Raw genomic sequence first — 21,393 nt, 5'->3', positions numbered from 1 at the left:
AAACTGTACTTGTTGAAGATCTGGCATTCGTTCGGTTTCCGCCCATAAATCCGGTTTGATAGGTGAAAATAAGAATAATAAAAAGAGAAATGGAGACATTTTGGTTTGGTTACATGAAGCAAAAAGTAATAGAAAGAACGATCGATATGCAAGTGACTCAACCCTTTCGTCTACGGCTCGTGGGGGAGGTAGAACATGGGCGGGCGACGGTTTGTTTGATCAAGAGAAAGAGTATTGGACGGAACGAGACTTTAGATTACCTGGGTTCCGTCCGCTTCATTAGCATATGACGGAAGCGATACAAACAGAACGGGTGCTTCTCCCCTTACAAGCCATATTTCACTCTAAAAGGAGAAAAAGAACATTCGAACAGGTCGTCTATTTATTCTGTCAAAAACCGTGATGTTGTACTGCTTCACGCAATACATCGGCACGGATTAGCAGCAACAACACTATACAAAATAATATCGGGAGAAAGATTGAGTTGATCTAATTAATTTATTGGTTGGCCTTTCTGAGTTGATATTCGACGACGATGAATGGTGCCCAGAATCCGACGGCGAGGAAGGTGATGGCCTTCGCGGCGAATCCCCATTTGTTGGTGACGTGGAATGGGAGACGCTGAAATGAAGGAAAACGTTTAGTCAAAGACAATGGAAGATTTGATGAGAGAATTTTGCAAATCGACAAAATTTAACTAAAAAATTAGAAATTACAAGAGTTATTTTCACTGATAACTCGATGATCAAGAGTATAATAGCAACAAACACAATTCTTCATCGTTTCCGGTTACATGACTCACCAATTCGATGTTTTTAACAACCGTGTTTGTTTCTGTTTGCAGAAAATTGATAATAATCAACTGTTTCGAATAATCGCACGATGTATTTTTCATTTTTGACAACACACCAAAAGAAACAAAAACTAGAGGGCTCGTGATATCGGAGCACATATACTCACGATTTTACACATTTTCAGGATAAAAAACTTACAGCTGATGCCCATCCGTCATTAACGAAAGTGTTTGGCCCTTGTCCGGTGTAGGTGACCGCCGATGGCGAGTGGCTGCTGTGGCCCTTTCTGGCGGCTTGGAGAATTGGGCGGATAACTTGACGGCTCAACATCTTACTGAAAAATAAAGAATAATTCTCAGATGTCGAGAAAAACAATCGAGAAGAGAATGAAAGCGCATATATTCACGCTTCTTATGGGCCTACCCATGAAGAAAACTTGTACCATTATTTTTTTCTTTTCATGAATGCAATTTGATGCTTTTCTTTGCATTTTTGTGTTATAAAATTCATATAATTCCGTTCGCGAATAGATACGTTTTCTTCATGGGTAGATCGATTACAAAGAAAAAAAGTGAATTAATAAGAAAAAGAAAGATTTGGCTATCGAATGCAAACGATCGCTTGAATAATTTTTCAATAAACGGTGAAAAATCCAACCGAAAGAGAAAGTTACGGGATCAAAATGTACCCAAAGTCGTAGAAAATGATCTAAATAAGTAATTAAACTTGAAAAAATATCGAAAACATCTGTTTAAGCATTAAAAACATAGAAAACAGTGTGAAGAAGTTGGGCAGTCCGGGTGAAACGAGAAACTTTCATTGCGTTGCGGTCTGTGTTGCGTGCCGAGTTTTAGCTGTAGAGCGCACTTTCGCGCTCAATTTTTTGTTGAATTTTTTTATTTTAAAAGTATTTACTTTTTTCTTTTAAAACCAAACAATTTTCTTCGTTTCTCTTTACAAAAAATCATAGCTTTAATTTTCAGTAAAAATGTCAAAACCCGGACGCCCAAACTTGTCGCTGGCTGGTAAAAGAGAAGCGCCAGTTCAGCAGAAGAAATCAAGAGGAGGATCTTCGTCGGATAGAGGAGCTGGCCGAGGGTATGTTTTAAATATAATTGTTATCTGACATCATATAATTCTTACAGACGTGGTGGTCGTGGTCGTGGAGCTCGGCCGAGGCAGGAACTCATCCAGACGGGTGGAGTGTTCTCGGAAGGATTGGGAGGCGATATATCGAAGAAGAAAGGGAAGGAAGATGTTGGACGTTAGTATTTAAATTTAGAAAATAATTTAAAATTTAATTTAAATATTTAGAATTTTTCTACGCTAAACGACCGACAGGAAGTGGTGGAGGAGGACCATCATCGTCAACTGCAGAAGAAAAGAAAGACGAGAAAATCGAAAAAAAGAATGTCGCAGGGAAAGCTTCATTCGAAGGATGGGAGGAGTTGTGGCGAAGTGATGATGAGGGAGATGAGGAAGAGCTCAAAAGTTTACATCCTCGTTCAGTAAGTATAGATTAAGTTAGCTCCAGAAATAATTTTTTTATTCTAGATCATCAGTGATCTGAGACGCGGAAACGTGATGCCAGTGGTACTGCCAGTCGATGATCAATCCCAATTCTTGAACATCATTCACAAAAGTGCTCGTCTATCATTGGAAGAAGAGGATCAGGAAGAGCAGGAAGACAAAAAACAAGTACAGCACTCTACTAGAAGGAAGCATAAAAGACAGACGCCTGAGCAGCTGATTAGTATGCTCGAAAGCTCCACAGGTGATCTTCTTCACCTCCAACTTCCTTCTGTTGTCGGAGCGATTTGTAATGTTATTGAAGCAGCAAGTGTAGAAGTGCCAATGGAAGTTGATGATGAAGGTACTGACATGCCGGCTGGTATTCCAACAGCTCCACCTCCACCCACCGGTCTCCCGCAAAGTAGGCGAATTGGAAAGCTGCAAGTCACGAAAAAAGGTCGGCTCATTCTCCAAGTCGGAGGACATTCTATCGATATCACCGCCAAACCGACAGCTGGAAAACAACAGGGAACGGTGTTACTTGAGGTGGATCCGAACGCTGATCAAGTGCAAGCACCGTCTACATTCTCATTCCAATCTAATAAAACAATCGAAAACTCTCTGTATCACCTCGGAAATGTGAAGCACAACCTTGTTGGTTCAATGACGTGGGGAGGATTGAGTGAGAAATCGAAGGAAGAGGAAGAAAGTAAGAAAGCGAATGAAGTTGAGATGCAAGCGGAAGAAACGACAGGAAATGATGATCAAGAGAAGATCGAACAACTGGAACGAGAGCAGGCGAAATGGGCGAATTTAGCCGCGAGATGGGCAACCGGACTGCCAACTGCAAGGCATGAAATCTAACTTTTTTGTTTTGTTTATCACTTCATTCCCCCGTTTATTCTTGTTGTCAATTAATTGTTATCTAGTTTTTACTTGTTGACTGTCATATTTACCACGTTTATTTTTTATCATTTTTAGTTAAACAAATTACATTTCTTACGCTTTTAAAATTTAAAATTTACTCTTCTTTTTATCATGCTGGTGGCCACTTTTGAGTGGGAGATAATTTGAATTTCAGATCGTTATCCGAGGACTCAAAAAGAAACAAAAGTCGATCAGATAAATAGAAACACGGACCAAAGAGAAAAGTAGTCAGTCTTCGGTAGTACATCGGATTCTGAAGATGAAACTCAAGAAAGTTAGTTTTCAGAAGTTTTCTAAAAACAACCAGAGTTCAGATAACAAATTGGAGTTGGTCTAGTTTATCTTATTGTGGCGTGCTGAAATTGACACTAGATGACAGATAGATTGAGAACATATATAGATTAACAAATACACAAGTGAGGTATGGGAAACGAGGAGAGACTGAGGGGTTATGATGTTGTGTACAGAAGTATTGATGGATGGCACCACTCTCCCTTCTCGAGTCTTCTTTCGTTGTGGGCCTGTTGATTTATTTTTACAAATAACTTTTAAAGTTTTTCACAGATTCTCTGAAAAATCTTAATATCTCTGGGTTTAAAATCAATGTCGTTTTTGTTTGAATGTCTCAAATTATTAAAAATAGTCTTCGCTCTTTTTCCGTTTGTTTCAAAGTTTTGAATATCGAGTGAATAATTTCAGAATGAGCCCGTTAAGACTATACAACTTCCCATATGTTGTCCAAAGAGAAATAATGGACTCATTGGATCTCCAAACTATATTTCTTCTTTCCATCTCCTCCAAAAGGATGAACAATTTGATTGTATCAGTGGAGAAGGTTCGCTTCAATAAAATCAAATATATTCTGTACAAGTTGACTAATTTAGCTTCAATTGAAGCTGTCAATTATGATGATACTTCTGAAGTGATTTTAAGGTTGCAGCCTATTGACTCTCATGTCACGTATTCAGAAAAACTCAGCATTTCGGGAACTTCAATTGAATTCGAGTAAGTTCTAACAAGGGAACACTTTATGAGTTAAAACAGATTAAACAAATTGATCTTATTTCAGTCGTTCTGCACAACTCTCCTACGAAGATCTCACACTTAGATTCAGATGGTATTCGACAACAAGCAAGGAGAGTGTATTCGTTAATCAAATACTTGAGTCTATTCAAAGACATAGTGATGGATTAATTGGACACACCAAAGAGTGTCGACTCTACTTTTTAACTTATGGTCGCGAATTCATGTTACCGAAATTAAGGAAAGTCAGTGGAAGTTCTATATTTCTACTTCCATCGATCGACGGGAAAACTCTAGACGAGTACTGTTCAGCGTCTCCAAATCAAGATTTCCTTCAAGTTCGTCCCGAGATAACAAGCCGATTAAAAAACTATTCTGCATTTTTTGGGATGAAATGCGTTGATTTCGATGACCCAAATTCACTCGTTGTTCCTGAGTTATTACGAAAATTCACTGGGAGACAGGCGTTTACGAGGACATCAAAAATTGAGAGTTCTGATGTGATCCGATTTTTGAAAAAATGGAAATCGAATGAGTCATTTGAAAATTTAGAAACACTTCATGTGACGTTAGGCTATAATTCTAAACGCTTCAATCCAGCTGAAATTAAAAATGCAATTGACATCAAGATCTTGGATGGATCAGTAGTTTACAGTTGTAAAAGAAGGTCAGTTTTCATTATAATTCGCATCTACTGATTGAGTTTTTTACTAAATTTTCAGAATCGATATATACCAAGAAAACTCAGAAAATGTAAGCATCGACAGTATCAATTACATCGTTCGAGAACATGATCAACGTGTTGCATCTATCGTTATTGAAGACGAAAAGTTTGTTATTGGAGTCTGGAATTTGACAGAGGGGGAGTTTCTGAAAAATTTTTCTAGAAATATCTGATTGAGGGTGAACAGGCCTTTCCTTTTACGTGGTTGATACCCCTGGGTGTTTGAGTAAAAAATAGTATCTGAAATTAGGCTCCGCCTCTTTTGATCTACTGAAAATATCGATTAGAGTTGAAAACAAAACATCTTCAGTTTTTGACATAGTGAAATTCTCTCTTCAGAAATGAGTTTTCGGTTAAAAAAAAATATACCATCATCTGAATACCCTGCCTTAAATCCTTTCCTGTCCCTTCACATTTTCTCCCTTTATTCTACTTTTGCCCCCTATTTACCTACTAATAAATCTTTATTCCATCTACTACTGTACTCTACTACCACAAATACAACACACAGTGAAAAATTACTTTTTGTGAAAATTACCCATTTTAATAGTTTTTCCAATTGTTGAGGATGTCCAAGTACATCCCGGCGATGAGATATTATCAAAATAAACAACCTTGGAACACGGACTACTCAAAATAGTGGGTGCCTTGTCTGGGTAGGGATGCGTAAGATCGGTTTTTGATGAAAACTCAATGAAAATTCGAAAAGTTTTGAACGCTAAATCAGAATAAAAATGATTCAAGTTCTTCTCATTGTTACAAAACAAGATCTATGATAATAAAGTCTATTCAAGTCACCAGTTCGTCTCCTCTTTTTTCATCTTTTCAGACAGCTGATCCAATTCCTACCAATCGATTCGCTAATCCATTCCAAGATGGCAATGGACTAGTGAGGTCTTTGTATCTGAAAACGGGAAAGTAGAATTCAGAAGATTCGAAGAAAACTTTAAAAAAAAACTAACTTTTTGCAGATTTCCACAAAAGATGCTCTATTCTCAACAGGCTCAAAACACATCTCCATTACTTTTCTATCTTCATCTGGCATTTCATTCGGAGGTTTCAGACGAAGGTTCTCTGTTGCAACTTTACGACGGAGCTCTTTCAGAATCTGTAACAATAGAATCTTATTAATTCAGAACATACGTTCACTCTACCTTCACTTCGGAGTACGGCAGCTCTCTACTGAACACTTCAAATATAACAACTCCATAGCTCCAAACATCTGATTTCGATGAGTAAATCCCTTTGAGAAGTGTCTCCGGAGCCAGCCATCTTATCGGAACTTTCATCAACTTTTGCTCTTTATGCAGTTTTCCGAAAAGAGAAAGACCGAAATCACTGATTTTGCAGTTGTCTGATTTGTCAAGAAGAACATTTCGAGCTGCCAAATCGCGATGAATGACCTGCTTCTTTTCCAGATATCGCATTCCTTTTGCAATTTGTTTGCAGTATTTTCTTTTCAATGCTCCACTCATTTCTTCTTCTTTCTTCTCGATTCGACCTTTCAAACTTCCACCAGAACACAATTCCATTACAATCATAATTGGTTCTTGTTGAGTTGCAACTCCATACAAACGGACGACATATTTATGGTTCAGCTTCAACATCAGATTCGCTTCACGCAGAAATGTGATTCTGGAATTTGATGAGTCTAATGGAGCTCCATAAAAAATGGAGAGCAAGTTGTGTTGTTGTCCTATGCTAATTGAGAAATAGACAAGTTGCCACAAGTTGATATGAAATTACTAGCGCATTCTGAGAATGTGGGATAGTGTCAGATGGAACGTTACAAATTTTGTGTCTTTTGAGCAAAAATTCCAACTTTTTCCTTTTCTAATTTGACCGACATTTTGTACAACTACTAGAAAATCACCACATTGGTGGGAATGAAACAGAAAAATGTATGTTTACAAAGATGAAACGCATCTCTTTTAGAAATGATCAAAGTAAAAATGTTATTTGTGACACTATCTCAAAGTTGATCATTTTCATGTTTCAGCTTCCCACTTCCAACCCAAATCATTCTCCTACAGTACTCAAAACTCACCTTTCATCAGCAGTCACTTTGCTTCCTTTCATTGTTTTCACTGCCACTTCCACGTCATTCGTGAATATTCCAACTGAAAACATGCCCTGGAACACCTCTCCAAACTCTCCATTTCCCAATTTCTTCCCCAAATTAATCTGAAATTTCAACTCTAAACACGTTTTTAGATATTCGATTGAACCTGTTCATGATACAATTGCCATTCCTCTCTGACCACCCAACTGAACAATTTAATTCCAGATTTATAGACAGAGACACGTGTCTGATGATGATATCGAACCAAGTCACTGATATTCTGGAATTCAACAATCAGAGTGAGACAAAATATCATCTCTTCCCTACTTCAAAACAGAACTCTTTCAGATAAAACAGTCCATTATTTGCTTTTTCGACAACTAGATGATGGGCTGCCTCGTCCCAGAAGACGGACAGAACTACAACTTCTCCACGTTTCGTCAATTCTGTTTTACGAAGAAGGAATTCTCCTTGATTCCGAACTAATTTCTCAGATTCCTCTCGAGACATGTAACCGTGATAGAATGGTTCATCGTCCAAGTGAGCACCACTACACCCACTCCAATTTGTTATCTGAATTCTTAAAATTTTCAGAAAACTTCTGAAAACCTCACTTTTTTGAGTTTCATCTTCAGAATCCGATGTGTTACTGAAGACTGACTACTTTTCTCTTTTGTTCCTGTATCTTCTACAGATTTAGTCAAAGAAGTGGATCCACCGTCACTGGATGTCTGAAACTATTCCATGTGTAATTGAAGGATTCCTTTCTTCATACTTCATCTGTCGCTTTCAACAACAAGTCAGGTCCCCGACAGATTATTTCACTTTCCGATCGATTTTTGTGTTTTTTGGGTCCTCGGCTAACGCTCTCAATTCATAACGTGTCCCATTCAAATGTACCGAATGTTCTTACCAGCATAATGAAAAGAAGAGTAAATTTGAAGTTTGAGAAGAGTAAGAAATGGAATTTTTTAACTAAAAACGATCAAAATTAACGTGGCATATTGTTGGAACTATTACCACGTTCTCTAAAACCGTACAGTTGCTTTCCTAACTTTCCACGGGTTACTGTAATGCACTTCGCTGCCAATTTCATTCAATAACTCATTTTCGAGAACCTATAAAAATGTAATTTTTGCTCTATGTATAGTTGTCTGAATGATAAACTTAATTGATCATTCTGCTTTTTAAATTACAAGTATTTTAAATCTCAATTCTCACTTGATTAGAGATCAGAATTTAATTTTTTCAAGTATGGATCCTATACATAAAGTACAAGAGTAAATTTTCTATTAAAAAACTGTTATCTGTTAGCTTTTTTGTGGCGCACTGAAATGACAGATAGATTGAAAACACAGATTAACAAATACATTTAACAAATACCCAAGCGAGCTATGGGAAACAAGGAGAGACTGGGGGTTATGATGTTGTGTACTGAAGTATTGATGGATGACACCACTCTCCATTCTCGAGTCTTCTTTCGTTGTGGACCTATTGATTTTATTTACAATTTTATTCAATTATTTACTTAGAACTATATCATTATTGATATAAGAACCCTCCAATTTGAAAATTTTCAATTCTCGAGGCAAATATCAAAAAAGTCGCTAAATTCTGTTCTTTTTCAACAGTTTTGCCTCAAGTCTAAAATTTTTAACTGATTTCTGACAAGTCGTACAAAATTTTGGCTATTAAGATAAAACCAAGATTTAACGTCTGATACCAGCTTGAAGAACATAATTTTTGAAATTTTTTTCTGCGATACACAATTTAGATGAGCAAAAATTTATTTAGGTTAATTAATGAAATAATCAACAAAAAAGTAGACAAGACCAAATCCAAGGGACAGATTTCAACTCAGTTGAACTCTGCCCAACCATGGGGACACGCGAAAACTGAGGTTTTACATTTTCGGTAGTCCTTTCACATGGGAGGACAGATTTCAACTTTGTTGAACCAGTCGGTTAACGCAGCCTAACGGCTGCTCAACCTCTTTTTCTACACCACCCGTGTTGAAAATTTGAAGAAATGAATTCTTTTGAAGAATGAAAAAGTTCTATAATTATTTCCCCCGTGAACTCCTATTTCCCTATTTCGGAAACGAAAACCACTGAATGGCTTGGAAACCGTGTTTTTCACCTAGTGACCTAGTTGAGACCTATTCTAACTAAAAAAATAGACGGGCATTGCGAGGGGAAAATTTCTGATCTTTTGGTACAAATTTGAAGAAAATCGGTTCAGTAGGAAGGGCGGTAGGATCGGCGACATACACACATACACACAGAATTTGGATTCTGTCTTTCCAAAAAAAGATTCTGTCTTTCCAACATAATAGGAAAGGTCACGCGAGTAAGATGATTTTGTAACTAGGATGATTCTCTCGGTTGAACTTCGTCTTGCACATCCAGAATTGCAGCAATCATGTCTGGAAAAATCATAGTTCTTCTCGAGACCAGGCTCTTTTCTTACCTGTCTGAGAATACATAAGCATGAGATCCCACGCTTCTCTCAAAAATGCCCATTTGTTCATCACATTAACATGTTCTTGTGATAATCTGTAAAAACTAGTTTTTCAGGGAGTAAGGAAACTTACCGGGTTTGTAGAATGCAATGTATCTGTATTAGAGTGTCGCCTCGCGAGACGAAACTCGCAAAATTCCCGATTTCCCGGTTTCGGCTCGACTCGGTTCGTCCCGGTTCGTCTCGCACTCTGTCTCGGTTCGGTTCGGTTTGTCTCGGTTCGGTTTGTCTCGCATTCGGTTCGTCTCGATTCGCAAAAAGTTCGGAAAGTTCATTTCCCGCAAATTACTCGCAAAGTTCACAAGACAAAGTGAACTATTCGTATTTCACGCGTTGATCATTTCTACCGTTGATTTTCTGAAAATAATAATTTGGTAATTAAAGTCGTGAACTTTTCCAAAATAATAAAATAAATTTCAGAAAAAATAAATGGAAATGAGATTAGAAAAAGTTCACGACTTTAATTACCAAATTATTATTTTCAGAAAATCAACGGTAGAAATGATCAACGCGTGAAATGCGAATAGTTCACTTTGTCTTGTGAACTTTGCGAGTAATTTGCGGGAAATGAACTTTCCGAACTTTTTGCGAATCGAGACGAACCGAATGCGAGACAAACCGAACCGAGACGAACCGAACCGAACCGAGACAGAGTGCGAGACGAACCGGGACGAACCGAGACCGAATTCCCGCGGGACTCGCATGAACTCTCGCTACTCGCGGGACAGGGTGTCTTGCGAGGCGACACTCTAATCTGTATCCTCTTTGAAAAAATCTGATAGCAACCAAAAACTACAAATTATTTTCTTTTCCTTGAAAATGAATTTTACGTTACGTTGGCAAAATATTATCCGGATTCGCACTGTACTTTCACATTTTCCACGGGTTTCTCACGTGGCTTTTTGACCTTTCCTATTATGTTGGAAAGACAGAATTCAACAAAGTTGAAATCTGTCCTCCCATGTGAAAGGACTACCGAAAATGTAAAATCTCAGTTTTCTCGTGTCCCCATGGTTGGGCAGAGTTCAACTGAGTTGAAATCTGTCCCTTGGATTTGGTCTTGTCTACTTTTTTGTTGATTATTTCATTAATTAACCTAAATAAATTTTTGCTCATCTAAATTGTGAGATAACTAAAGCATTCAATAAAAGCTGTAACTTTATAATATTTTGAAAAAAACCCTTAATAGGCAGAAACTATTTTAAACCAAATTTTCTGTGTATCTGAGCATTTTGAGACAAAAAATAGCGTCTTTCTCACATTGCCCAAAAATCTGAAAAAGTACAGAATTCAGCGACTTTTTTGATATTTGCCTCGAGAATTGAAAATTTTCAAATTGGAGGGTTCTTATATGAAGTTCCAACTTTTAAAGTTTTTCATTGATTCTCTGAAAAATCTTAATATCTCTGGGTTTAGAATCAATGAAGTTTTTGTTTGAATGTCTCAAATTATTAAAAATAGTCTTCGCTCTTTTTCAGTTTGTTTCAAAGTTTTGAATATCGAGTGAATAATTTCAGAATGAACCCTATAAGATTATTCAACTTCCCATATGTTGTCCAAAGAGAAATAATGGACTCAATGGATCTCCAAACTATATTTATTTTGTCCATCTCCTCCAAAAGGATGAACAATTTGATTGTATCAGTGGAGAAGGCTCGTTTCAATAAAATCAAATACATTCTGTACGATATGAATTTGGGAGCTTCGATTGAAGCTGTCAATTATGATCATACTTCTGAAGTAATTTTAACAATGGACACAACGATGGTTTTAGGGATATATAAAAAAAAGAAACTCTACATTTCGGATACTCTTATTGAACCCAAGTAAGTTTTTATTAAGCTTGCTCTTTTTGTAGTTTTAGACATTTTCTAGTCTAGATAGAAAAATTAGTAGTTTCAACTTTCCATAAATATATTTGCGCAGTTGTTCATGTTTTCTGTGCAAAAGAATAGGAGAACGATTCAAAAACAATTTAAATTTTAACAAACTTTTTTAACTTTAAACAGTTTCAAGTTTAACCTAGTTTATATTCTACCAACTTCATTCTTACTTTCCTTTTTTTAGATGGTATATTGCAAGAAGGACTAAGACTGCTTTTGCCGATGAAGTATTCGAATCAGTTCAAAGACATAGCTATGGATTGTTCGGGGACAACAAAGAATGCAAACTGGACATTAATATATAACGCATTCTTTGTAAGACTCGAGCAACGTGTGCCCTAGGGCAAGATTTTTATAAAAACAGATACTATTGGTCATTAGTAACCCATACAAAAATTTTTGAGCTCGGGCTCCGGGTTACGGTAGTACTGTAGGTGCTCAAAGAGCAAAAAAATTTTTTTTTTGTTTTCGACCGTAGAACGCTATAATTTTTGGAATGAAATGAATATTGTTAGTGTAGTATTTTCTCAAAATTTTAAAACATGAAAATAATTTTTGACCAAGATATAACAAAATTAGTCCATTTTTTCTGAAATTTTGGGAAAAACTGTAATTTTTATGGAACAAATAGGTAATACCTTTTTACCACTCTATGTTTACATGAAACTACAATGTTTTAGCTTTATTTCAAAGATAAAAATTTCAAAAAAATCCTATACTGTTTTTTGAAAAATTTCGATATCTGACAATGAAAAAAACTTTTTTGAGATAACTCGAAAATTGTTTTAGAATCGAACTGCTCATACTTTTTTAAGTGTTTTTTGTACTGACACTTTATTTCCAACTCTTCAACATCATTGAGAAAAATGCACTTCTATGTATGAATTTTCGCCACATTTTCAACTTTTTTCAAAAGTTGATTTTTGAAATACTAATAATGAATACCTTTTTACCACACTAGTTTTACATTACACAACAACACTTCAACTTCATTTTGAAATTAAAATTTCAGAAAAAAATCGATACATATTGTCTGAAAAATTTTGATGTCTGAAACTGAAAAATTTTTTTTTGAGATATCTTCAAAATTCTTTTAGAATCAAATTGCCCGCTAACTTTGGAGCATTTTTTGTATTGACCTTTTATTTATAATTGTTTCTCATCATTATAAAAAATCCAATATTCCTTCAATTCAACCATTTTAAGAACATAGTCAGTTTCAGGCTCAAATTTGACGTATTTCGTGGTAACGCAGTTTTTTTTTCTAAATAGTTTTTTTAGTTCATAAATATTAAAATCCTTTCTTTATTGACAAGAAACAATTTCTAGTTTTCACAAAAAATGTTGCTGAAAATTTTTTGGTAGTGAATGCTTATTGATGCTTAAAAACTTTGAACTTAAATCTTTTCAATTAAGCAAGGATTTTAATATTTATGAACTAAAAAAACTATTTAGAAAAAAAAATAACTGCGTTACCACGAAATACGTCAAATTTGATCCTGAAACTGACTATGTTCTTAAAATGGTTGAATTGAAGGAATATTGGATTTTTTATAATGATGAGAAACAATTATAAATAAAAGGTCAATACAAAAAATGCTCCAAAGTTAGCGGGCAATTTGATTCTAAAAGAATTTTGAAGATATCTCAAAAAAAATTTTTTTCAGTTTCAGACATCAAAATTTTTCAGACAATATGTATCGATTTTTTTCTGAAATTTTAATTTCAAAATGAAGTTGAAGTGTTGTTGTGTAATCTTTACTAATAATATTCAGCAGATCCGTTTGTCTGTCCGTTTGTCGCCGACTCTAGCGCCTTCTGTACTGAACCGTTTTCAATGAAACTTACACAGATCGATTGGAAATTTGTCCCGGATGATGCCCGTCTATTTTTTAGTTAAAATAGTTCTAAATTAGGTCACTACGTGAGAAAAAGTGGTTTTCAAGCCTTTCAGTGGCTTTCATTTCCGAAATAGGGAAATAGGAGATCACGGGGAAAATAGTTATATAACTTTTTCATTCTTCAAATGAATTCATTTCCTCATTTTTTGGGAAGGCTTGGAAAAGCTTGCATTAGAAATCTCAGGTCAGATCTATTCTGCAAACTTTGACCTGTTTTTTGCTAAAAACAGTTGGATGTGGACGAGACGAGTCAGATTTTGAAGTAGAGGTTAGATAATATTCAACAGATCTGTTTGTACTTTCAGATGGTGATTGTTATCCTGCCAAAAATCAGAAAAAATTAAAAAACTTCTTGACACAAATGAAGTCTGCCAGGATCAGAAGTACATTATTTTCTGATGGTTTAGTCGTAGTAGTAGATGATCTTGGGAGATGATTGATTTGTGCATCGTGAAGGACGCGTTTCAACTTGATTTGTCTATGTTTCCTTATAAACTTTTGTCAGCTTTTGTGAAACGCTTTTAGGTAAAAATGGGAAGGATCGAAATTATAGATTGAATAAGGTGGTTCTTTAACTTTTGAACTTAGAAATATGCAAAAGAGTTTTGAAGTATTCCCGAGAAAATGTTTAGGAAACAGAACTTTTTGGGATAAAACCATACTAAAAGAAGATTTCGGTGTATATGAAAAAAGAAACAATCTTGAAAGATTTTGAGGGAGGGAAGCGGCATCGCTGCCAATCAACAAAATACTTTTTTTTTAAATACTATTACTATGAGTGCATTTTTTGAAGACGTGAATAGGAAATGCTCCAAATTCCTAAGCTTCAGTAAAATCATATTCGAATAGAGAAAAAACATAGTTGACCATTCAGCAAAATGACATAGGTAAAGGTTTCACAGTCTCAAGCCAAAAAAGACCGTGAAGAACACCCAGAAGCCTACTAGGAGGATACTGAATGAAAGAATATCAGCACGGCAAACTTCTTACAACTGCGCTCGACCGTAACCAAAGAAAATAGTGTGCGAAATTGAGAGACTCAGAGAAAAATAAAAAATGTTCTAAGGGATTTCGGTTCAGCACAGCTGCAAGAGCTGTGCCGAGCAATACTACTCAAGAGGTAATTGTGATTTGTGAATACGGAAGTCGAAACTTAGAATTGATATTTGAAAGATCACTCGATTCTTGAAGAGCGAGTTTAACTGTTCACTACCATGCGGAAAAAAAATTTGAATAGGCGGAAGGCGGAAAGCGGAAACTATTTGGCGGAAACCAGAAAGCGGAAGGCGGAAGGCGGAATTCCGCTCAACTCTGTTAGTTAACAAAAACTACTGACAGGTGGAAAAGTTATACGATCCAGGAGTAGCAGAGAATTCTGAGACCTCGATAGACTAAAACATTTGAGAAGAGCCGCAGGCGCTGTAATACCCAGAAGGGTGGTGTAGAGAAGGAGGTTGAGCAGCCGTTAGGCTGCGTTAACCGACTGGTGTAAAACTAGTGTGGTAAAAAGGTATTCATTATTAGTATTTCAAAAATCAACTTTTGAAAAAAGTTGAAAATTTGGCGAAAATTCATACATAGAAGTGCATTTTTCTCAATGATGTTGAAGAGTTGGAAATAAAGTGTCAGTACAAAAAACACTTAAAAGAGTATGAACAGTTTGATTCTAAAACAATTTTTGAGTTATCTCAAAAAAAGTTTTTTTCATTGTCAGATATCGAAATTTTTCAAAAAACAGTATAGGATTTTTTTGAAATTTTTATCTTTGAAATAAAGCTAAAACATTGTAGTTTCATGTAAACATAGAGTGGTAAAAAGGTATTACCTATTTGTTCCATAAAAATTACAGTTTTTCCCAAAATTTCAGAAAAAATGGACTAATTTTGTTATATCTTGGTCAAAAATTATTTTCATGTTTTAAAATTTTGAGAAAATACTACACTAACAATACTCATTTTATTCCAAAAATTATAGCGTTCTACGGTCAAAAACAAAAAAAAAATTTTTTGCTCTTTGAGCACCTACAGTACTACCGTAACCCGGAGCCCGAGCTCAAAAATTTTTGTATGGGTTACTAATGACCGATAGTATGTTTGACTGCAATATCTAAGCTGTACCATGCATACAGGTCCTAGGCCCACACCCTTTGATTCCATGCTCGAGTCTTACAGAGAATGCGTTATATATGCTTATGGATTCAGACTACCAAAACTGAAAAATGTTAGTGAAAGTAATATACATATAGTTCCATCTGTTGACGGAAAAACTCTAAATGATTACTTCTCTGCCTCTCCTAATCAAGATTTCATTAATTTGTTTGGAGTAAAACTCCGTAAATTGAAAGGGAATTCCAAGTTATATGATATAAATTGCATATACACTTTTGATGACAAATCAAAACTTGTGCCTAATTTATTACGGAAGTTTGGTGGGAGACATGCATTTATGAGAACATCAAAACTCGATCACCGTGATGTGATTCAATTTTTGAAAAAGTGGAAATCGAATGAGTCATTTAAGAAATTAGAGATCTTGCAAATAACCTTACGAGATAACTCTGATTCTGAGCCTATGAATCCAGTTGAAATCAAAAATGCAATTGACATCAAGACGCTGAGCGAGGCAGTCAATTCACCAGTTTACAACTGCAAAACAAGGTTAGTTCTCAGCATAATTCGCACCTGATTATTGTGATTTTATAAAATTTCCAGAATTAATCTAAACCCCGACAAATCACGCATAGTTAGTTTCAACAGTCACCAGTATATTGTTCGAGAGCATGATAATCGTGTGGCATCAGTTGTGATTGCGGAGAGAGAATTTTCTATTGGCGTCTGGAATTTGACAGAAGAGCAATTTTTGGAGAAGTTCACTGGAAATAACTAATAAATTAAAGTTTATTTTTAATTCACAGTATCTTTTTCTTGTAATGCACGTTTCTTCTGAATAAATAATTTCCTTTACTTCACCTTATTCCCATTTAAACACACTTTGAAACCAACGTTTGATGAACTTAATTTATCATTCTGCTATTTTAATTGCAAGTGGCACTAGATGACAGACATATTGCGAACACAGATTAGCAAATAAACAAGCGAGCTATGGAAAACAAGGAGAGAATGAGGGATACCGTATTGTGTACAGAAGTATTGATGGATGACACTCTCTCTTCTCGAACCTTCTCTGGCCGTTGTCTAATCGGAAGACTTGGTTTGTTGTACAGACCGAACCAATATTGGCTATTTTTTCATACATTTAATGTAAGTCTCATTTCTTGAATTTAATTCAGAAATTTTAGGATGACAGTTTTATAATAATTGAAACTTTCACTGCTTTATTAGTCAATTTTCGTTTGCTAGATACGAATCTCATACTAAAATTTATTTGAATTTAAAACCAAAATGTCGTAATTTTTTTGTTTCTGGACAAATCGTTGTCTTTCCTTACTTTCAACTTTTATACACTCCAAATGTTAAATATTTCAGAATGACCCCCATAAAACTATCCAATTTCCCATATGTTATCCAAAGAGAAATACTGGACTCGATGGATCTCCAGAGTATATTCCTTCTTTCCATCGCCTCCAAAAGGATGAACAATTTGATTGTATCAGTGGAGAAGGCTCGTTTCACTAAAATAAAATACATTCTAATGAATATCGCTCACTCGATGCGGATTGAAGCAGTGAGTTATGATGGTAGTTCCGAAGTCATTATTGAAATTTATTGCAAAACAACCTTGGTGAAATGTTTAGGTACTCTGTCCATTTTCGGGACTAAAGTGGAGTTCGGGTGAGTTGAATTCATATATAACCATTTACTCTTTCAAACGCTTCTTTTCAGAAAGCTCCCTTCTCCACGCCCTCAAGATTTAGTTCTAATTTACAACAACTATCTTACAAACAATCCTGATCGAGTTTTCTCTCGTACAATACTTGAATCAATTCAAAATTATAGTTACTCATTGTTTGGGAATGACAAAGAGTATCAGGTGAATGTGTGTATGTACGAAGAATTCAAGCTTCCAAATCTGAAGAATGTCAATTCATCTTATATATGGAAATTTCCAACAATTGAAGGAAAAACTCTTGATGATTTCTGCTCTTTGTCCCCAAATCAAGAGTTTCTTTTTGTGGGACCAGAAGTCAAAGGCCAATTAGATGATAGTTCTGTCATATACGGATATAAAACAATACAAATTGAAGAGAAAGATGCCATGATTGTACCTAGTATCTTGCGTAAATTCCGTGGTAACCAAGCGTTCTTATGGACGTCAAAAATTGAGAACTCTGATATAGTTCAATTTTTGAAAAGGTGGATGTTAAATGACGGATTCGATAATTTGGAAGTTTTAACTATCGATTCAAAGTTAAACTCTCAACTTTTTGATCCAACGGAAATTAGGAACTCAATTGGTTTCAGCGAGTCAAATACAGCGATAACTCCACCAATATTTTACTTCAAAAGAAGGTTAGTTCTCTTTTGCGAATGCTACCTAATACCGTATGCTAGCCTTCCTTGTTGAGGGTTTTTTCGAATTAGTTTCATCTTATCATCATATGTTATAATGGCTTTGAGCTTATTCCTAGATTAAACCAAATCAGGAAATTTATCGAATAATGTTTAAATTTTGCAGATTTCGTTCCAATCGAGAGGAATTGATTTCTGCAGAATCAGCTACTCATTTCTATATCGTTCGAGAACATGATCAAGGTGTCGCGTCTGTTATGATCTCTCAGCGGAAGTTTTTTTTCGGTGTCTGGAATCTCACGGAGGAGGATTTTATCAAAAAGTTTTCGCGAAATGAATGATGAATTAGAGGAGACGAAAACTCAAAATTCATTCTTCTCAAACTTCATCCATATGAAGATCATTGCATTTTTATCCAATTTTCCGAGCTAGAAGATGTCTATTTTGAATGTTTTTGTATCAAAGAAATCATGACAAAAAAAGAAAGTGTTGATTGGAATAAATTGGATTTGAAAATTTCAAACTTGGGAAATGGTGTGAATATTTCGAACAATTAGGAGGGAAAAAGACAAAAAAGAGAAATAATTGGAAGAAAATTGAATTTAAGCAACTAGTTTGTTGGAAAAAGAAAATAAGCGAACAGTGGTTAATCAGCATTTTACACATTTTGGCAGGAATAGAATCCAGATTTTTGTCAGTTGATGACCTTTAGGAAGATTGGGATTTAGAGGAGAATTCTGGATGAAGATAATTCAAGTAAACAAATTAAAACTAAACGAGAACTCGTCAAAAATAACATCGAAATGAGTGAGCGTATGTTACCATCAAAAAAATTTTCATGGGAAATTTGAGGACGACCGACATCCTCCCTATCCATATTCCATCCGCGCGCGATCCGCGTTTTAAATGTGGACGCATTATGGATCCTATGTGGATCCATATTCGATATGGACGCATATGGACCCACAATGGATCCATCGCGCTTTACCTGTGGGTTACAGGTGGGGTAGTAGGTGTACAGTCTCTGGTTCGACTCCTTGCTTTTTTTCATTCTTTTTTATTTTTTGTAATTCTCGGTTTTGGGTCCCATGGTCATCACAATGTGTCAGAAATCGGTTTTTGAAGCTTTTCGTCAGTTCAAACGAGTATCATTCTATCATCGTGCTTTACCATACTACCTCTATCAGAAAACCTGTGATTTCGAAATTAAGAAAACTGATTGTATTGATAATAAAGTGTATTCAAGTCATTATCGTTCTACGTCTCCTCTTTTTTCATCTTTTCAGACAGATGATCCAATTCCTACCAATCGATTCGCTAATCCATTCCAAGATGGCAATGGGCTCGTAAGATCTTTGTATCTGAAAAACGGCAAAGTTGAATTTAGAAGATTCGAAGATAACTAACTTTTTGCAGATTTCCACAAAAGATGCTCGATTCTCAACTGGCTCAAAACACATCTCCATTACTTTCCTATCTTCATCTGGCATGTCATTCGGAGGTTTCAGACGAAGGTTCTCTGTTGCAACTTTACGACGGAGCTCTTTCAGAATCTGTAACAATAGAATCCAATAAATTCACAGAAAACGTTCCACTCAACCTTGACTTCGGAGTACGGTAACTCTCTACTGAACACTTCAAACATAACAACTCCATAGCTCCAAACATCTGATTTCGATGAATAAATCCCTTTGAGAAGTGTCTCCGGAGCCAGCCATCTTATCGGAACTTTCATCAACTTCTGCTCTTTATGCAGTTTTCCAAAAAGAGAAAGACCGAAATCACTGATTTTGCAGTTGTCTGATTTGTCAAGAAGAACATTTCGAGCTGCCAAATCGCGATGAATGACCTGCTTCTTTTCCAGATATCGCATTCCTTTTGCAATTTGTTTGCAGTATTTTCTTTTCAATGCTCCACTCATTTCTTCTTCTTTCTTCTCGATTCGACCTTTCAAACTTCCTCCAGAACACAATTCCATTACAATCATAATTGGTTCTTGTTGAGTTGCAACTCCATACAAACGGACGACATATTTATGGTTCAGCTTCAACATTAGATTCGCTTCACGCAGAAATGTGATTCTGGAATTTGATGAGTCTAATGGAGCTCCATAAAAAATGGAGAGCAAGTTGTGTTGTTGTCTAATGTTAACTGAGAAATAGACAAGTTGCCACAAGTTGATAGGAACCTCCTAGCGCATTCTGAGAATGTGGGACAGGGTCAGATGGAACGTTACAAATTTTGTGTCTTTTGAGCAAAAATTTCAACTTTTTCCTTTTCTAATTTGACCGATATTTTGTACAACTACTAGAAAATCACCACATTGGTGGGAATGAAACAGAAAAATGTGTGTTTACAAAGATGAAACGCATCTCTTTTAGAAATGATCAAAGTAAAAATGTTATTTGTGACACTATCTCAAAGTTGATCATTTTCATGTTTCAGCTTCCCACTTCCAACCCAAATAATTCTCCTACAGTACTCAAAACTCACCTTTCATCAGCAGTCACTTTGCTTCCTTTCATTGTTTTCACTGCCACTTCCACGTCATTCGTGAATATTCCAACTGAAAACATGCCTTGGAACACCTCTCCAAACTCTCCATTTCCCAATTTCTTCCCCAAATTTATCTGAAATTTCAACTCTAAACCCGTTTTTAGATATTCGATTGAACCTGTTCATGATACAATTGCCATTCCTCTCTGACCACCCAACTGAACAATTTAATTCCAGATTTATAAACAGAGACACGTGTCTGATGATGATATCGAACCAAGTCACTGATATTCTGGAATTCAACAATCAGAGTGATACAACAAAATATCATCTATTCTCTACTTCAAAACAGAACTCTTTCAGATAAAACAACCCATTATTTGCTTTTTCGACTACTAGATGATGGGCTGTCTCGTCCCAAAAGACAGACAGAACTACAACTTCTCCACGTTTCGTCAATTCTGTTTTACGAAGAAGGAATTCTCCTTGATTCCGAACTAATTTCTCAGATTCCTCTCGAGACATGTAGCCGTGATAGAATGGTTCATCGTCCAAGTGAGCACCACTACACCCACTCCAATTTGTTATCTGAATTCTGATTGTTTTCAGAAAACTACTGAAAACCTCACTTTTTTGAGTTTCATCTTCAGAATCCGATGTGTTACTGAAGACTGACTACTTTTCTCTTTTGTTCCTGTATCTTCTACAGATTTAGTCAAAGAAGTGGATCCACCGTCACTGGATGTCTGAAACTATCTCCTGTATAATTGAAGGATCCCTTTCTTCATACTTCATCTGTCGCTTTCAACAACAAGTCAGGTCCCCGACAGATTATTTCACTTTCCGATCGATTTTTGTGTTTTTTGGGTCCTCGGCTAACGCTCTGAATTCATGCAATTGTTACCTCTTAAAAGCCACGAGAATCGTTACCAGCATGATGAAAAGAAGAGTAAATTTGAAATTTGAGAAGAGTAAGAAATGAAATTTGTTTAACTAAAAAAGATCAAAACCAACGTGGCATGTTGATATCACGTTTTCAAAACCGTACAGTTGCTTTCCTAACTTTCCACGGGTTTCTGTAA

At 35.8% G+C, this 21,393-nt stretch overlaps 7 protein-coding genes across 7 annotated transcripts; 4 read left to right on the top strand and 3 right to left on the bottom strand.

Moving 5' to 3' along the window:
• Window positions 1-498: 498 nt before the first annotated feature.
• On the bottom strand, window positions 499-1,124 carry GCK72_000624 (uncharacterized protein; the record flags this gene model as incomplete). Its single annotated transcript, XM_003109135.2, has 2 exons — window positions 499-621; window positions 993-1,124. The coding sequence occupies 2 exons, from the start codon at window positions 1,122-1,124 to the stop codon at window positions 499-501; spliced, it is 255 nt and encodes an 84-aa protein (XP_003109183.1).
• A 658-nt stretch (window positions 1,125-1,782) lies between these two features.
• On the top strand, window positions 1,783-3,170 carry GCK72_000623 (uncharacterized protein; the record flags this gene model as incomplete). The annotated part of the gene is made up of 4 exons (XM_003109327.2): window positions 1,783-1,892; window positions 1,940-2,058; window positions 2,109-2,302; window positions 2,349-3,170. The coding sequence occupies 4 exons, from the start codon at window positions 1,783-1,785 to the stop codon at window positions 3,168-3,170; spliced, it is 1,245 nt and encodes a 414-aa protein (XP_003109375.2).
• Window positions 3,171-3,933: 763 nt separating this feature from the next.
• On the top strand, window positions 3,934-5,153 carry GCK72_000622 (uncharacterized protein; the record flags this gene model as incomplete). The annotated part of the gene is made up of 3 exons (XM_003109121.2): window positions 3,934-4,238; window positions 4,303-4,923; window positions 4,979-5,153. The coding sequence occupies 3 exons, from the start codon at window positions 3,934-3,936 to the stop codon at window positions 5,151-5,153; spliced, it is 1,101 nt and encodes a 366-aa protein (XP_003109169.2).
• A 652-nt stretch (window positions 5,154-5,805) lies between these two features.
• On the bottom strand, window positions 5,806-7,961 carry GCK72_000621 (uncharacterized protein; the record flags this gene model as incomplete). Its single annotated transcript, XM_053722590.1, has 8 exons — window positions 5,806-5,884; window positions 5,943-6,088; window positions 6,135-6,615; window positions 7,028-7,164; window positions 7,209-7,322; window positions 7,370-7,601; window positions 7,652-7,773; window positions 7,956-7,961. The coding sequence occupies 8 exons, from the start codon at window positions 7,959-7,961 to the stop codon at window positions 5,806-5,808; spliced, it is 1,317 nt and encodes a 438-aa protein (XP_053591235.1).
• Window positions 7,962-11,080: 3,119 nt separating this feature from the next.
• Window positions 11,081-11,750, top strand: GCK72_000620 (uncharacterized protein; the record flags this gene model as incomplete). The annotated part of the gene is made up of 2 exons (XM_053722589.1): window positions 11,081-11,388; window positions 11,630-11,750. The coding sequence occupies 2 exons, from the start codon at window positions 11,081-11,083 to the stop codon at window positions 11,748-11,750; spliced, it is 429 nt and encodes a 142-aa protein (XP_053591234.1).
• Window positions 11,751-16,892: 5,142 nt separating this feature from the next.
• GCK72_000619 (uncharacterized protein) lies at window positions 16,893-20,678 on the top strand (the record flags this gene model as incomplete). The annotated part of the gene is made up of 5 exons (XM_053722588.1): window positions 16,893-17,137; window positions 17,189-17,815; window positions 19,102-19,161; window positions 19,232-19,432; window positions 20,549-20,678. 5 exons carry the CDS (start codon window positions 16,893-16,895, stop codon window positions 20,676-20,678), a joined length of 1,263 nt encoding a protein of 420 aa, XP_053591233.1.
• GCK72_000618 (uncharacterized protein) lies at window positions 19,098-21,247 on the bottom strand (the record flags this gene model as incomplete). Its single annotated transcript, XM_053722587.1, has 7 exons — window positions 19,098-19,176; window positions 19,223-19,368; window positions 19,416-19,896; window positions 20,309-20,445; window positions 20,490-20,603; window positions 20,654-20,899; window positions 21,242-21,247. The coding sequence occupies 7 exons, from the start codon at window positions 21,245-21,247 to the stop codon at window positions 19,098-19,100; spliced, it is 1,209 nt and encodes a 402-aa protein (XP_053591232.1).
• Between the last annotated feature and the right edge of the window lie 146 nt (window positions 21,248-21,393).

This window comes from Caenorhabditis remanei, chromosome I (assembly GCF_010183535.1).
Source record: "Caenorhabditis remanei strain PX506 chromosome I, whole genome shotgun sequence".
In the NCBI taxonomy this organism is placed as follows: Eukaryota; Metazoa; Nematoda; class Chromadorea; order Rhabditida; family Rhabditidae; genus Caenorhabditis; species Caenorhabditis remanei.
Note: the sequence above shows the minus strand (reverse complement) of the source record. Positions and strands in the feature narration are given on the sequence as shown.